General features: G+C 39.5%; 1 protein-coding gene and 1 pseudogene across 1 annotated transcript; one reads left to right on the top strand and one right to left on the bottom strand.

The window, feature by feature from the left end:
• The first annotated feature begins 769 nt into the window (after window positions 1–769).
• On the top strand, window positions 770–2,291 carry LOC139763956 (glutamine-dependent NAD(+) synthetase-like; annotated as a pseudogene).
• A 534-nt stretch (window positions 2,292–2,825) lies between these two features.
• On the bottom strand, window positions 2,826–17,067 carry LOC139763955 (UDP-glycosyltransferase UGT5-like). The gene is made up of 4 exons (XM_071690439.1): window positions 16,834–17,067; window positions 16,380–16,544; window positions 15,815–16,197; window positions 2,826–2,832 (listed from the first exon to the last, which is right to left on the bottom strand). The coding sequence occupies exons 1-4, from the start codon at window positions 17,065–17,067 to the stop codon at window positions 2,826–2,828; spliced, it is 789 nt and encodes a 262-aa protein (XP_071546540.1).
• Between the last annotated feature and the right edge of the window lie 1,623 nt (window positions 17,068–18,690).

Genomic DNA, 18,690 nt, shown 5'->3' with positions numbered 1-18,690 from the left:
AACTCTTCTCTCAGTCACTCAGAACAGAGTAAAGAAGTAATCACGAACATTAAAGAAATAAGTGAGATGGTCACAAGAAACTGAATATAAGAAATCCGTAAAAAAAAATCTTTACATCTGAAGCTGTTTATCAAATTCAGTCATACGGAAAAAAGCATATACAGAAAAGATGAAGACTTCACACTCTTCACAGAGGAAGGCCATATCAAAGACCGGCAGGGTTGATATATATATATATATATATATATATATATATATATATATATATATATATATATATATATATATATATATATATATACATACATATATATTTTTTTTTTTTTTTTCATACTATTCGCTATTTCCCGCATTAGCGAGGTAGCGTTAAGAACAGAGGACTGGGCCTTTGAGGGAACATCCTCACTTGGCCCCCTTCTCTCTTCCTTCTTTTGGAAAATGAAAAACGAGAGGGGAGGATTTCCAGCCCCCCGCTCCCTTCCCTTTTAGTCGCCTTCTACGACACGCAGGGAATACGTGGGAAGAATTCTTTCTCCCCTATCCCCAGGGATAAATATATATATATATATATATATATATATACATATATATATATATATATATATATATATATATATATATATATATATATATGTATATATATATATATATATATATATATATATATATATATATATATATGTATATATATCCGCTGGATGCGTGATATATATATATATATATATATATATATATATATATATATATATATATATATATATATATATATATCCGCTGTTATCGATCTGTAATTCGGAGCAGGTGTCTTCACGCATCCAAGAGTCAGGCTTATCCTCGTGTCCAGGTGAAGTTTGCCCTCTTCAGTGATGAAGACATATTTCTGCCATCATGTGTAACAATAGAATATAGCATCCCAACCCCAGAAGAAGAGATTCTTTATGGCCCTGCTTGCTGGTTGTGGGACTATCTGCGGCGTTCAGGTCAAGGGGGTTTTCTTCCCCCGTTATCTGGAGGTGTCGACTCCTCCTCAACAGCAGCCATTGTCTTCTCCATGTGTCACTTGGTGATACAGGCAGTTGCTAATGGTGAAAAGAAGGTACTGGAAGATGTGAGGCGCATAATATCCTAAGCTGACTATGTTCCTAGAGATCGTCGGGAGCTTTGTGGCAGACTTTTCCACACAGTCTACATGGCTACTGAGAACTCGTCAACAGAGACCAAATCTCGAGCAAAACTTCTTTCCCGGCATATTGGAAGATACCACATACCAATAGCAATTGACAGTATGGTATCAGCAGCACTAGGCATCTTCAGTGCTGCCACAGGTTTCATTCCAAAGTTTAGAGTGCGTGGAGGAACAGTTAGAGAAAACCTTGCCTTGCAGAACGTGCAAGCAAGACTTCGTATGGTGCTTGCCTATCTCTTTGCTCAGTTGATGCTCTGGGTTCGTGAAAGACAGGGTGGACTCTTGGTTTTAGGATCTGCAAATGTAGATGAGGCACTAAGGGGATACATGACTAAATATGACTAGTTCTGCTGATGTTAATCCCATCGGTGGATTTTCCAAGGCTGACCTCAAGAGATTTCTGCTTCTAGCCAAAGACAGACTTAATGTTCCTGTACTAGGCGATATTCTAGGAGCGCCACCTACTGCAGAACTTGAACCACTTGAGGAGGGCTCACTTGTACAAACAGATGAAGCAGACATGGGCATGACATATGATGAACTGTCCACATATGGAAAGCTTCGAAAAGTTGAATGTTGTGGTCCATACTCCATGTTTGGCAAGCTAGTTCATCTTTGGTCTGATCAATGTGCACCTAAAGAGGTTGCAGAGAAAGTTAAGCTGTTCTTCCGTTGTTACAGTGTTAACCGCCACAAGATGACTGTTTTGACTCCAGCATACCATGCTGAGACATATTCACCTGATGATCATCGCTTTGACCACCGACAGTTCCTGTACAACTACCGCTGGGTGTGGCAGTTTAAAGCTATAGATAAAGCAGTGGAAAAGTTAGATTGTGGAAGGGATGGAGATCAAGTTGAACGAAGTGGGTCTACATGTTCCAATAAAGGCAGTCGGTCGTCTTCCTTCAAACGGCCTTCATCGCGGTCATCCAACAACTCACTCACTGGATTTACTGGTAGAGAGTCTCATCGTCGAGGAGTAGAAGTAGCACCTGGACCTGTCATTCAAGATGCACACAGTGAACAAGACTGCACAAATGAAAGTAAACATATTGCTTTGAACATGATAGTGCCACTTCCAAGATCAGAAAATGGAAAGTAGTAAAAGTTCATCCTCTCATCTTGGACCTGCTAGTGAGGAAGACCGAAAACGCCGTGGATCAACATCAATCTTTGTTAATGCTCTTGGACACAGTACTCAGAAAGCAAGTCGTTGTGGGGATTCAGCTTCTTCTACCATTCAGTACCTTAATAACAACATACAAATGTAAAGAGTTTTTTAGTAGATTATAACATTTTAGATTTTTTTTTTTCATATGTAACTGCTTTTTCCAACTTTGTATAGGAAACATCAGGAACGTGATAATACTGGCCTCACTTACACATCTCCACTCTCCAGCTGTCAAGTATGATTTACTGAAAACAGCACTTACCATCCACAACCAGGTCTTTTAGATTGCTTCATATGCTCTGGATCAGTCCATTACCATCTTGTTGATCCTATATTTCACATGAATTCAGTTCATTCTATCCTACGCATGCCCTTCATTTTCCTGAATGTTTAGGCCCCAGTACCCAAAAGCCTCCTCCAGTCATTCCTTTCATCTCCTTCTAGGTCTCCCCATTCCCATTTGTTTCATCTGCTTTCAATATTAAGATCCTCTTAGTCAGTCTTTCTTTGCTCATCTTTGTTATAAATATATATATATATATATATATATATATATATATATATATATATATATATATATATATATATATATATATATATATATATTCCCTGGGGATAGGGGAGAAAGAATACTTCCCACGTATTCCCTGCGTGTCATAGAAGGCGACTAAAAGGGAAGGGAGCGGGGGGCTGGAAATCCTCCCCTCTCGGTTTTTTTTTTTTTTTTTCCAAAAGAAGGAACAGAGAAGAGGGCCAGGTGAGGATATTCCCTCAAAGGCCCAGTCCTCCGTTCTTAACGCTACCTTCCTTGCTATCGCGGGAAATAGCGAATAGTATGAAAAAAAAAAAAATATATATATATATATATATATATATATATATATATATATATATATATATATATATATATACATATATATATATATATATATATATATATATATATATATATATATATATATATATATATATATATATATATATATATATATATATATATATATATATGTATATATATATATATATATATATATATATATATATATATATATATATATATATATATATATATATATATATATATATATATATATTTTTTTTTTTTTTTTTCTTTTTTTTTTCATACTATTCGCCATTTCCCGCGATAGCGAGGTAGCGTTAAGAACAGAGGACTGGGCCTTTGAGGGAATATCCTCACCTGGCCCTCTTCTCTGTTCCTTCTTTTGAAAAAAAAAAAAAAAAAAAACCGACAGGGAAGGATTTCCAGCCCCCCGCTCTCTTCCCTTTTAGTCGCCTTCTACGACACGCAGGGAATACGTGGGAAGTATTCTTTCTCCCCTATCCCCAGGGATAATATATATATATATATATATATATATATATATATATATATATATATATATATATATATATATATATATATATATATATAAATCCCTGGGGATAGGGGAGAAAGAATACTTCCCACGTATTCCCTGCGTGTCGTAGAAGGCGACTAAAAGGGAAGGGAGTGGGGGGCTGGAAATCCTCCCCTCTCGTTTTTTTTTTTTTTTTTTTTTTTTTTTTCCAAAAGAAGGAACAGAGAAGGGGGCCAGGAGAGGGTATTCCCTCAAAGGCCCAGTCCTCTGTTCTTAACGCTACCTCGCTATTGCGGGAAATTGCGAATAGTATGAAAAAAAAAGAAAAAAAAAAATATATATATATATATATATATATATATATATATTTGCTGATATATATATATATATATATATCAGCAAATTTGCTGATTATCCCTGGGGATAGGGGAGAAAGAATACTTCCCACGTATTCCCTGCGTGTCGTAGAAGGCGACTAAAAGGGAAGGGAGCGGGGGGCTGGAAATCCTCCCCTCTCGTTTTTTTTAATTTTCCAAAAGAAGGAACAGAGAAGGGGGCCAGGTGAGGATATTCCCTCAAAGGCCCAGTCCTCTGTTCTTAACGCTACCTCGCTATCGCGGGAAATGGCGAATAGTATGGAAAAAAAAAAAAAAAAATATATATATATATATATATATATATATATATATATATATATATATATATATATATATATATATATATATATACATATATATATATATATATATATATATATATATATATATATATATATATATATATATATATATATATATATATATATATATATATATATATATATGTATATACATATATATATATATATATATATATATATATATATATATATATATATATATATATATATATATATATATATATATATATATATTTTTTTTTTTTGTCGCTGTCTCCCGCGTTTGCGAGGTAGCGCAAGGAAACAGACGAAAGAAATGGCCCGACCCACCCCCATACACATGTATATACATACGTCCACACACGCAAAATATACATGCCTACACAGCTTTCCATGGTTTACCCCAGACGCTTCACATGCCTTGATTCAATCCACTGACAGCACGTCAACCCCGGTATACCACATCGCTCCAATTCACTCTATTCCTTGCCCTCCTTTCACCCTCCTGCATGTTCAGGCCCCGATTACACAAAATCTTTTTCACTCCATCTTTCCACCTCCAATTTGGTCTCCCTCTTCTCCTCCACCTCCGACACATATATCCTCTTGGTCAATCTTTCCTCACTCATTCTCTCCATGTGCCCGAACCATTTCAACACACCCTCTTCTGCTCTCTCAACCACGCTCTTTTTATTTCCACACATCTCTCTTACCCTTACGTTACTTACTCGATCAAACCACCTCACACCACACATTGTCCTCAAACATCTCATTTCCAGCACATCCATCCTCCTGCGCACAACTCTATCCATAGCCCACGCCTCGCAACCATACAACATTGTTGGAACCACTATTCCTTCAAACATACTCATTTTTGCTTTCCGAGATAATGTTCTCGACTTCCACACATTCTTCAAGGCTCCCAGGATTTTCGCCCTCTCCCCCACCCTATGATCCACTTCCGCTTCCATGGTTCCATCCGCTGCCAGATCCACTCCCAGATATCTAAAACACTTCACTTCCTCCAGTTTTTCTCCATTCAAACTCACCTCCCAATTGACTTATATATATGTATATATATATATATATATATATATATATATATATATATATATATATATATATATATATATATATATATATATATATATATATATATATATATATATTATATATATATATATATATATATATATATATATATATATATATATATATATATATATATATATATATATATATATATATATATATATATATATATATATATATATCCCTGGGGATAGGGGAGAAAGAATACTTCCCACGTATTCCCTGCGTGTCGTAGAAGGCGACTAAAAGGGGAGGGAGCGGGGGGCTGGAAATCCTCCCCTCTCACTTTTTTTTTTTAATTTTCCAAAAGAGGGAACAGAGAAGGGGCCCAGGTGAGGATATTCCCTCAAGGGCCCAGTCCTCTGTTCTCCACGCTACCTCGCTAATGCGGGAAATGGCGAATAGTATGAAAGAAAAGAAAAAAAAAAAAATATATATATATATATATATATATATATATATATATATATATATATATATATATATATATATATATATATATATTCCTGGGGATAGGGGATAAAGAATACTTCCCACGTATTCCCTGCGTGTCGTAGAAGGCGACTAAAAGGAGAGCGAGCGAGTGGCTGGAAATCCTGCCCTCTCATTTTTTTTTTCTTTTCTTTTTTTTTTCCAAAAGAAGGGACAGAGAAGGGGGCCCGGTCAGGAATTTCCCTCAAAGGCCAAGTCCTCTGTTCTTAATGCTACCTCGCTAATGCCGGAAATGGCGAATAGTTTGAAAGAAAAAAGATATATATATATATATATATATATATATATATATATATATATATATATATATATATATATATATATATATATATTTATATATATATATATATAGGGTGGGGGAGGGGGCGAAAATTTTGGGAGCCTTGAAAAATGTGTGGAAGTCGAGAACATTATCTCGGAAAGCAAAAATGGGTATGTTTGAAGGAATAGTGGTTCCAACAATGTTGTATGGTTGCGAGGCGTGGGCTGTGGATGGAGTTGTGCGCAGGAGGATGGATGTGCTGGAAATGAGATGTTTGAGGACAATGTGTGGTGTGAGGTGGTTTGATCGAGTAAGTAACGTAAGGGTAAGAGAGATGTGTGGAAATAAAAAGAGCGTGGTTGAGAGAGCAGAAGAGGGTGTTTTGAAATGGTTTGGGCACATGGAGAGAATGAGTGAGGAAAGATTGACCAAGAGGATATATGTGTCGGAGGTGGAGGGAACGAGGAGAAGAGGGAGACCAAATTGGAGGTGGAAAGATGGAGTGAAAAAGATTTTGTGTGATCGGGGCCTGAACATGCAGGAGGGTGTAAGGAGGGCAAAGAATAGAGTGAATTGGAGCGATGTGGTATACAGGGGTTGACGTGCTGTCAGTGGAGTGAATCAAGGCATGTGAAGCGTCTGGGGTAAACCATGGAAAGCTGTGTAGGTATGTATATTTGCGTGTGTGGACGTGTGTATGTACATGTGTATGGGGAGGGGGGGGGGGGGGGTTGGGCCATTTCTTTCGTCTGTTTCCTTGCGCTACCTCGCAAACGCGGGAGACAGCGACAAAGTATAAAAAAAAAAAAAAAAAAAAAAATATATATATATATATATATATATATATATATATATATATATATATATATATATATATATATATATATATACATAAATATATATATATATATATATATATATATATATATATATATATATATATATATATATTTATATATATATATATATATATATATATATATATATATATATATATATATATATATATATATATATATTCAACTTTCTAAAATGGGAAACAGAAGAAGGAGTCGCGCGGGGAGTGCTCATCCTCCTCGAAGGCTCACACTGGGGTGTCTAAATGTGTGTGGATGTAACCAAGATGTGAAAAAAGGAGAGATAGGTAGTATGTTTGAGGAAAGAAACCTGGATGTTTTGGCTCTGAGTGAAACGAAGCTCAAGGGTATGGGGAAGAGTGGTTTGGGAATGTCTTGGGTGTAAAGTCAGGGGTTAGTGAGAGGACAAGAGCAAGGGAAGGAGTAGCAGTACTCCTGAAACAGGAATTTTAGGAGTATGTGATAGAATGTAAGAAATTAAATTCTCGATTAATATGGCTAAAACTGAAAGTTGTTGGAGAGAGATGGGTGATTATTGGTGCATATGAACCTGGGTATGAGAAAAAAGATCATAAGAGGCAAGTGTTTTGGGAGCAGCTGAATGAGTGTGTTAGTGGTTTTGATGCACGAGACCGGGTTATAGTGATGGGTGATTTGAATGCAAAGGTGAGTAATGTAACAGTTGAGGGAATAGTTGGTATACATGGGGTGTTTAGTGTTGTAAATGGAAATGGTGAAGAGCTTGTAGATTTATTTGCTGAAAAAGGACTGGTGATTGGGAATACCTGGTTTAAAAGCGAGATATACATAAGTATACGTATATAAGTAGGAGAGATGGCCAGAGAGCGTTATTGGATTACGTGTTAATTGACAGGCGCACGAAAGAGAGGCTTTTGGATGTTAATGTGCTGAGAAGTGCAACTGGAGGGATGTCTGATCATTATCTTGTGGTGGCTAAGATGAAGATTTGTATGGGTTTTCAGAAAAGAGAGTGAAAGTTGGGGTGAAGAGGGTGGTGAGAGTAAGTGAGCTTGGGAAGGAGACTTGTGTGAGAAGTGCAACTGGAGGGATGTCTGATCATTATCTTGTGGTGGCTAAGATGAAGATTTGTATGGGTTTTCAGAAAAGAGAGTGAAAGTTGGGGTGAAGAGGGTGGTGAGAGTAAGTGAGCTTGGGAAGGAGACTTGTGTGAGGAGGTGTGTACCAGGAGAGACTGAGTACAGAATGGAAAAGGTGAGAACAATGGAAGTAAGGGGAGTGGGGGAGGAACGAGATGTATTTAGGGAATCAGTGACGGATTGCGCAAAAGATGCTTGTTGCATGAGAAGAGTGGGAGGTGGGTTGATTAGAAAGGATAGTGAGTGGTGGGATGAAGAAGCAAGATTATTAGTGAAAGAGAAGAGAGAGGCATTTGGACGATTTTTGCAGGGAAAAAATGCAATTGAGTGAGAGATGTATAAAAGAAAGAGACAGGAGGTCAAGTGAAATGTGCAAGAGGTGAAAAAGAGGGCAAATGAGAGTTGGGGTGAGAGAGTATCATTAAATTTTAGGGAGAATAAAAAGATGTTCTGGAAGGAGGTAAATAAAGTGCGTAAGACAAGGGAGCAAATGGGAACTTCAGTGAAGGGCGCTAATGGGGAGGTGATAACAAGTAGTGGTGATGTGAGAAGAAGATGGAGTGAGGATTTTGAAGGTTTGTTGAATGTGTTTGATGATAGAGTGGCAGATATAGGGTCTTTTGGTCGAGGTGGTGTGAAGTGAGAGGGTTAGGGAAAATGATTTGGTAAACAGAGAAGAGGTAGTAAAAGCTTTGCGGAAGATGAAAGCCGGCAAGGCAGCAGGGTTGGACGGCATTGCAGTGGAATTTATTAAAAAAGTGGGTGACTGTATTCTTGACTGGTTGGTAAGGTTATTTAATGTATGTATGACTCATGGTGAGGTGCCTGAGGATTACCGGAATGCGTGCATAGTGCCATTGTACAAAGGCAAAGGGGATAAGAGTGAGTGCTCAAATTACAGAGGTATAAGTTTGTTGAGTATTCCTGGTAAATTATATGGGAGGGTATTGATTGAGAGGGTGAAGGCACGTACAGAGCATCAGATTGGGGAAGAGCAGTGTGGTTTCAGAAGTGGTAGAGGATGTGTGGATCAGGTGTTCGCTTTGAAGAATGTATGTGAGAAATACTTAGAAAAGCAAATGGATTTGTATGTAGCATTTATGGATCTGGAGAAGGCATATGATAGAGTTGATAGAGATGCTCTGTGGAAGGTATTAAGAATATATGGTGTGGGAGGCAAGTTGTTAGCAGTGAAAAGTTTTCATTGAGGATGTAAGGCATGTGTACGTGTAGGAAGAGAGGAAAGTGATTGGTTCTCAGTGAATGTATGTTTGCGGCAGGGGTGTGTGATCTCTCCATGGTTGTTTAATTTGTTTATGGATATGGTTGTTAGGGAGGTGAATGCAAGAGTTTTGGAAAGAGGGGCAAGTATGAAGTCTGTTGGGGATGAGAGAGCTTGGGAAGTGAGTCAGTTGTTGTTCGCTGATGATACAGCGCTGGTGGCTGATTCATGTGAGAAACTGCAGAATCTGGTGACTGAGTTTGGTAAAGTGTGCGAAAGAAGAAAGTTAAGAGTAAATGTGAATAAGAGCAATGTTATTAGGTACAGTAGGGTTGAGGGTCAAGTCAATTGGGAGGTAAGTTTGAATGGAGAAAAACTGGAGGAAGTAAAGTGTTTTAGATATCTGGGAGTGGATCTGGCAGCGGATGGAACCATGGAAGCAGAAGTGGATCATGGGGTGGGGGAGGGGGCGAAAATCCTGGGAGCCTTGAAGAATGTGTGGAAGTCGAGAACATTATCTCGGATAGCAAAAATGGGTATGTTTGAAGGAATAGTGGTTCCAACAATGTTGTATGGTTGCGAGGCGTGGGCTATGGATAGAGTTGTGCGCAGGAGGGTGGATGTGCTGGAAATGAAATGTTTGAGGACAATTTGTGGTGTGAGGTGGTTTGATCGAGTAAGTAACGTAAGGGTAAGAGAGATGTGTGGAAATAATAGGAGCGTGGTTGAGAGAGCAGAAGAGGGTGTTTTGAAATGTTTTGGGCACATGGAGAGAATGAGTTAGGAAAGATTGACCAAGAGGATATATGTGTCGGAGGCGGAGGGAACGAGGAGAAGTGGGAGACCAAATTGGAGGTGAAAAGATGAAGTGAAAAAGATTTTGTGTGATCAGGGCCTGAACATGCAGGAGTGTCAAAAGAGGGCAAGGAATAGAGTGAATTGGATCGATGTGGTATACCGGGGTTGACGTGCTCTCAGTGGATTGAATCAGGACATGTGAAGCGTCTGGGGTAGACCATGGAAAGCTGTGTAGGTATGTATATTTGCGTGTGTGGAGGTGTATGTATATACATGTGTATCTGGGTAGGTTGGGAAATTTCTTTCTTCTGTTTCCTTGCGCTTCTTCGCAAACGCGTGAGACAGCGGCAAAAAAAAAAAAAAATATATATATATATATATATATATATATATATATATATATATATATATATATATATATATATATATATATATATATATATATATATATATATATATATATATATATATATATATATATATATATATATGCCTTCTCCAGATCCATAAATGCTACATACAAATCCATTTGCTCTTCTAAGTATTTCTCACATACATTCTTCAAAGCAAACACCTGATCCACACATCCTCTACCACTTCTGAAACCACACTGCTCTTCCCCAATCTGATGCTCTGTACATGCCTTCACCCTCTCAATCAATACCCTCCCATGTAATTTACCAGGAATACTCAACAAACTTATACCTCTGTAATTTGAGCACTCACTCTTATCCCCTTTGCCTTTGTACAATGGCACTATGCACGCATTCCGCCAATCCTCAGGCACCTCACCATGAGTCATACATACATTAAATAACCTTACCAACCAGTCAACAATACAGTCACCCCCTTTTTTAATAAATTCCACTGCAATACCATCCAAACCTGCTGCCTTGCCGGCTTTCATCTTCCGCAAAGCTTTCACTACCTCTTTTCTGTTTACCAAATCATTTTCCCTAACCCTCTCACTTTGCACACCACCTCGACCAAAACACCCTATATCTGCCACTCTATCATCAAACACATTCAACAAACCTTCAAAATACTCACTCCATCTCCTTCTCACATCACCACTACTTGTTATCACCTCCCCATTTGCGCCCTTCACTGAAGTTCCCATTTGCTCCCTTGTCTTACGCACTTTATTTACCTCCTTCCAGAACATCTTTTTATTCTCCCTAAAATTTAATGATACTCTCTCACCCCAACTCTCATTTGCCCTTTTTTCACCTCTTGCACCTTTCTCTTGACCTCCTGTCTCTTTCTTTTATACATCTCTCACTCAATTGAATTTTTTCCCTGCAAAAATCGTCCAAATGCCTCTCTCTTCTCTTTCACTAATACTCTTACTTCTTCATCCCACCACTCACTACCCTTTCTAATAAACCCACCTCCCACTCTTCTCATGCCACAAGCATCTTTTGCGCAATCCATCGCTGATTCCCTAAATACATCCCATTCCTCCCCCACTCCCCTTGCTTCCATTGTTCTCACCTTTTTCCATTCTGTACTCAGTCTCTCCTGGTACTTCCTCACACAGGTCTCCTTCTCAAGCTCACTTACTCTCACCACCCTCTTCACCCCAACATTCACTCTTCTTTTCTGAAAACCCATACAAATCTTCACCTTAGCCTCCACAAGATAATGATCAGACATCCCTCCAGTTGCACCTCTCAGCACATTAACATCCAAAAGTCTCTCTTTCGCACGCCTGTCAATTAACACGTAATCCAATAACGCTCTCTGGCCATCTCTCCTACTTACATAAGTATACTTATGTATATATATATATATATATATATATATATATATATATATATATATATATATATATATATATATATATATATATATTTTTTTTTTTTTTTTTATACTTTGTCGCTGTCTCCCGCGTTTGCGAGGTAGCGCAAGGAAACAGACGAAAGAAATGGCCCAACCCTCCCCATACACATGTACATACACACGTCCACACACGCAAATATACATACCTACACAGCTTTCCATGGTTTACCCCGGACGCTTCACATGCCTTGATTCAATCCACTGACAGCACGTCAACCCCTGTATACCACATCGCTCCAATTCATTCTATTCCTTGCCCTCCTTTCACCCTCCTGCATGTTCAGGCCCCGATCACACAAAATCCTTTTCACTCCATCTTTCCACCTCCAATTTGGTCTCCCTCTTCTCCTCGTTCCCTCCACCTCCGACACATATATCCTCTTGGTCAATCTTTCCTCACTCATTCTCTCCATGTCCCCAAACCATTTCAAAACACCCTCTTCTGCTCACTCAACCACGCTCTTTTTATTTCCACACATCTCTCTTACCCTTACGTTACTTACTCGATCAAACCACCTAACACCACACATTGTCCTCAAACATCTCATTTCCAGCACATCCATCCCCCTGCGCACAACTCTATCCATAGCCCACGCCTCGCAACCATACAACATTGTTGGAACTACTATTCCTTCAAACATACCCATTTTTGCTTTCCGGGATAATGTTCTCGACTTCCACACATTTTTCAAGGCTCCCAGAATTTTCGCCCCCTCCCCCACCCTATGATCCACTTCCGCTTCCATGGTTCCATCCGCTGACAGATCCACCCCCAGATATCTAAAACACTTCACTTCCTCCAGTTTTTCTCCATTCAAACTCACCTCCCAATTGACTTGACCCTCAACCCTACTGTACCTAATAACCTTGCTCTTATTCACATTTACTCTTAACTTTCTTCTTCCACACACTTTACCAAACTCCGTCACCAGCTTCTGCAGTTTCTCACATGAATCCGCCACCAGCGCTGTATCATCAGCGAACAACAACTGACTCACTTCCCAAGCTCTCTCATCCCCAACAGACTTCATACTTGCCCCTCTTTCTAAGACTCTTGCATTTACCTCCCTAACAACCCCATCCATAAACAAATTAAACAACCATGGAGACATCACACACCCCTGCCGCAAACCTACATTCACTGAGAACCAATCACTTTCCTCTCTTCCTACACGTACACATGCCTTACATCCTCGATAAAAACTTTTCACTGCTTCTAACAACTTTCCTCCCACACCATATATTCTTAATACCTTCCACAGAGCATCTCTATCAACTCTATCATATGCCTTCTCCAGATCCATAAATGCTACATACAAATCCATTTGCTTTTCTAAGTATTTCTCACATACATTCTTCAAAGCAAACACCTGATCCACACATCCTCTACCACTTCTGAAACCACACTGCTCTTCCCCAATCTGATGCTCTGTACATGCCTTCACCCTCTCAATCAATACCCTCCCATATAATTTACCAGGAATACTCAACAAACTTATACCTCTGTAATTTGAGCACTCACTCTTATCCCCTTTGCCTTTGTACAATGGCACTATGCACGCATTCCGCCAATCCTCAGGCACCTCACCATGAGTCATACATACATTAAATAACCTTACCAACCAGTCAAGAATACAGTCACCCCCTTTTTTAATAAATTCCACTGCAATACCATCCAAACCTGCTGCCTTGCCGGCTTTCATCTTCCGCAAAGCTTTTACTACCTCTTCTCTGTTTACCAAATCATTTTCCCTAACCCTCTCACTTTGCACACCACCTCGACCCAAACACCCTATATCTGCCACTCTGTCATCAGACACATTCAACAAACCTTCAAAATACTCATTCCATCTCCTTCTCACATCACCACTACTTGTTATCACCTCCCCATTTACGCCCTTCACTGAAGTTCCCATTTGCTCCCTTGTCTTACGCACCCTATTTACCTCCTTCCAGAACATCTTTTTATTCTCCCTTCCCCCTCCAATTTAGTCTACATCTTTTCCTCGTTCCCTTCACCTCTTACTCATATATGCTCTTTGACAATCTTTCCTCACTCATTCTTTCCATTTGGTCAATCCTTTTCAACATACCCTCTTCTCCCTCAACCACACTCTTTCTATTACCACACATCTCTCTTACCCTTCATTACTTATTCGAGCAAACCATCTCACATTGTACCCAAACATTTCAATTCCAACATATCCACCCTCCTCCGTATAAATATGTCTATAGCCCATGTCTCGCAACCATATAACATTGTTGGAACCACTATCCCTCCAAACATATCCATTTTTCTCTCCGAGATAACGATCTTGACCTCCACACATTCCTCAACGTTCCCAGAACCTTCGCCACCTCCTCCATCCTGTGACTGACTTGCTTTTATGGTTCCATGCCCTGCTAAGCTCACTCCTAGATATCTAAAACACTTCATATCCTCTAGTTTTTTCCACTCAAACCTATCTCCCAACTAACTTCTCCCTCAACCCTGCTGAGCCTAATAACCTTGTTCTTATTCACGTTTACTCTCAGCCTTCTTCTTTCACTCACTTCACCAAACTCAGTTACCAACTTTTCCAGTTTTTGGCCCGAATCAGCTACCAGCGCTGTATCATCAGCGAACAACAATTGACTCACTTCCCAAGCTCCCTCATCCACAACAGACTGCATACTTGCCCCTCTTTCCCAAACTCTTCCATTCACCTCCCTAACAACCCCATCCATAAACAAATTAAACAACCATGGAAACATCACGCATCCCTGTCGCAAACAGACATTCTATCATATGCCTTTTCCAGATCCATAAATGCTACATACAAATCCATCTGTGTTTCTAAGTATTTCTCACATATATTCTTCAAAGCAAACACCTAATCCACACATCCGACACCACTTCTAAAACCAGACTGATCTTCCCCAGTCTGATGGTCTGTACATTCCTTGACACTTTCAATCAATACCCTCCCATATAATTTCCCAGGAATACTCAACAGACATATACCTCTTTAATTTGAACACTCACCTTTATACCTTTTGCCTTTGTACAATGGCACTATTCATGCATTCCGCCAATCCTCGGGTGCTTCACCAAGATGCATACCAACCAGTCAACACCACATTCACCCCCTTTTTTGTAAATTCCACTGCAATACCATCCAATCCCACCGCCTCTCCGGTTTTCATTTTCGACAAAGCTTTCGCTACTCCTTCTCTCTTAACCTAACTATTCTCCCTGACCCTCTCATCTCGCACTCCATCCCGTCCAAAGCATCTTTCAACAGCCCTTCAAAATACTCATTCCATCTCCTCCTCACTTCATCACTCCCTGTTATTGCTTCACCACTTGCCCCCTTCACCTCCTTCCAAAATATATTTTCATTCTCCCCAAAACTTAATGATGCTCTCTCACCCCAACTCGCATTTTCCCTCTTTTTCAACCCTTGCACCTTTCTCTTGACCTCCTGCCGTTTTCTTTCATACATCTCCCAGTCATTTGCATTCCTTCCTTAAAAGTATCGCCCAAACGCTTCTCTTTTCTCTTTTACCAGCAACCTTAGTGCTTCATCTTACCACTTACTACCCTTTCTAATCTGCCCACCTCCCACCTTTCTCATAACACATGCATGTATGTATGTTTGTATGTGTGTGTATGTATGGATGTATGTACGTATGTGTGTATGTATGTATGCATGTATGTATGTATGTATGTATGTATGTATGTATGTATGTATGTATGTATGTATGTATCGTACCTATGGTCTAATGTAAGGGTTCTCATCATAGTGCTGGCGACCATGATGGCGCTTCGGTGATGATCTAAAGTGTTATCAAACATAATGGTGTTGACGAACAGGAGACTGGCAGTCCCTGGTCCTGTGTGTTTATCAAGAGCTGATCCCATGAGGAACTCACCCAGGATGTCCTGCTGGGGAAGCCACTTGCTGATCATCACATTATCAGACACACCTTCCAGCTCTCCCTCGTATTTCCAGATGATGCGCTGCGGCAGCCTATGGAAAGCCTGGACGAAGAGGTCACGGTATTGGACTGGCATGGATTTACTACTGGTGAAAGAACCCAGACTGAAGTAGATGACGCCCTCAGACCCCGCACCCGTGATCCACGACTCCACTTCCTACAAGGTGTTAATCCTTGAACTAAGTTGAGGGAACTGGAGTATACTACAGAGTAGAGTATCTCCACTGGACTTGGCCTCCATCCTACGTCTATTGGTTGTGTCAACTCATGCGCTACAATATTCAAAAGACTGTTTCTTTACCCTTTGTATGGTGAAAGAGGAGGAGCATTGGAACTGACCTGAGGCAGAGAATTAGCAGGGCGACAGTGTATGGTGCCTATTTCTACCTGTGAAGGCAGGAGTGGCAGTGGTGTGTTGATGCTGAAGTGACTGTTGAGTAGCGTCAGACTCACGTTCCCCTCCAGCTCCAGCAGCGACGGTAACTTCGGGAACTGTCTAGAGATCTGAAGGTTGACAGGTAATCAGCCTGGAATATATGACTCCTAAGCTAGGTTAACAGGTTAACTTGCAAAGATATGGACCCACGCATTTCCCTTTCCTTCCAAGTGTGACCATTTCCCGTAAATTTCTTACTGAATGGCTGCCTATTGCACCTTGTCCTATTACTGATTAGATTAACAATCAGGTACTCATATTTGCCCTATTGTCTTTGATAGCAGGTACTATAGATAAACAGAGCCAACCCCCTTCACAGCTTGACTGAGGACGTAACCATCAAGTTGCCCAACTTACTTCTCTCTGTATCATAGGCATAACCATCCAGGTCCTCCAGTAGAAGGGATATATCACGTGCATCAGCATGTTCAGAAAACGTTGCCAGAACGTCATGTGTGGAGGGAAGTCGAGCAGTAAGTGAACAAAGTATGCAGGGTTGAGGACATTTCCCAGGACGGCGCTTTGGTGGGGATTCATCCCCGGTGGGACGATGGTGATGAAGGGTACCTCATGTAGGAACGGATATGCCATCTGTGGAGAGAGTTGTTGCCAGAATGATCTACAGGCAGAGTGACGGTCATCAATGAGCGATGAAGAGTCATATCAGTTTTAATGTTTAGCATAAATTATACAATCGTAAAATGTTTCTTTCTAAGTATTCTGAATAATCGATCTTCCATTAAATCTCGCCCATGTCAGGGCGTAATAGACAGAATTCATCAAATGTCATAATCTGGATTATCATATTGAATTATTCTTCTAACTCCGTATTCACAGCTGAAGAAACATCTCGAATACGGCAACCAATGAAACTGTTTCAAGGATCTTATGAAAAGAGTTGAAGGTTAGAGAAATAAAGAGCTCTGAAGTACTTAAATACCTGGACCAATTAAATCCTAACAAATCCAACGGCCCAGATAACTTAGCTCCAAGACTTTTGAAGGTCAGGAGACAGCTGCTATAACCCATAACAAAGATATTCAACAAATCTCTATCAGATGGCCAGGTGCCAACTGACTGTAAACTAACAAATGTTACTCCTATATATTAAGAAGAAGACAAAAAGTGTGCCTAGGACTACTGCCCAATTATCCTTACGTCAGTGTTAGGTAAAATGATGGAAAAAATAATACGAGATAATATTGTCACGTTTCTTGAAGAACACAAAATTATATCGGACAACCAACACGGTTTCCGCTGTAGAATATCCTGCTTGACAAATTTGCTGGAATTCTTTAATGTTATTTATCAGAATTGGGACGAAAAATTACCGTGTGATGTAGTGTATTTGGGCTTCCAAAAGGCTTTCGATATAGTACCTTATAAGAGTACATAGATCAGAAACTGGCTTACCGAAAAAGAAAACAGCGTGTACTATTAAACGGCGAAGCCTCAACTTAGCTAGACGTAACTAGTGGTGTGCCACAGGGGTCGGCACTAGGCCCAATTCTTTTCATGATACACATCAATAACCTAGAACTCGGTCTCATATCTAAGATCTCCAAATTTGCTGACGATACTAAACTAGGAGGTAGAGTTGTAAACAGGCGGGACTGCTAAATGGTTGAAAGAGATCTTTACATACTAGCAGAGTGGTCAGGTAGATGGCAAATGAAGTTTAATGTAGACAAACGTTAAGTTATGCACTTTGGAGGCAAGAATATACGCTACGACTACAGACTATTCAGAAACTCTCTAACTAAAGCAAATGAAGAAAAGTACTTTGGAATTGCCATTAGCAACAATTTGAAATACACTAAACAGTGACAAGCAGCAAATAAAAAGATAACCAAATGTTAGGTGTCATAGCCAGGATTATAGATTACAAGACACCAGAAACAATTCTCACACCATAATTCTCTAGTATGACCACATCTTGAATATGTAGTCCAGATTTAATTCGCAAGCTATAAAAATGATAAGGAAAAATTCGAGCAAGTACAAAGACTCGCGACAAAACTGATCCCATCCTTTAGGAATCTCTCATACAAATAGAGGATAACACGATTAGATATCTTCTTCATCAACAAAAACTTAGACTTCCCGGCAAATTAATCCAAGTGTTCAAAATTCTATAGAAGTTCGATAAAATAAACCACGAGCATCTTTTCGAAATATAAGAAAATACGGTTACTAGGACAAATGGAATATAAC

This window comes from Panulirus ornatus, chromosome 48, assembly GCF_036320965.1.
Source record: "Panulirus ornatus isolate Po-2019 chromosome 48, ASM3632096v1, whole genome shotgun sequence".
In the NCBI taxonomy this organism is placed as follows: domain Eukaryota; kingdom Metazoa; phylum Arthropoda; class Malacostraca; order Decapoda; family Palinuridae; genus Panulirus; species Panulirus ornatus.
The sequence above is the reverse complement of the archived record's forward strand: the minus strand, read 5'-3'. Positions and strand labels throughout refer to the sequence as shown.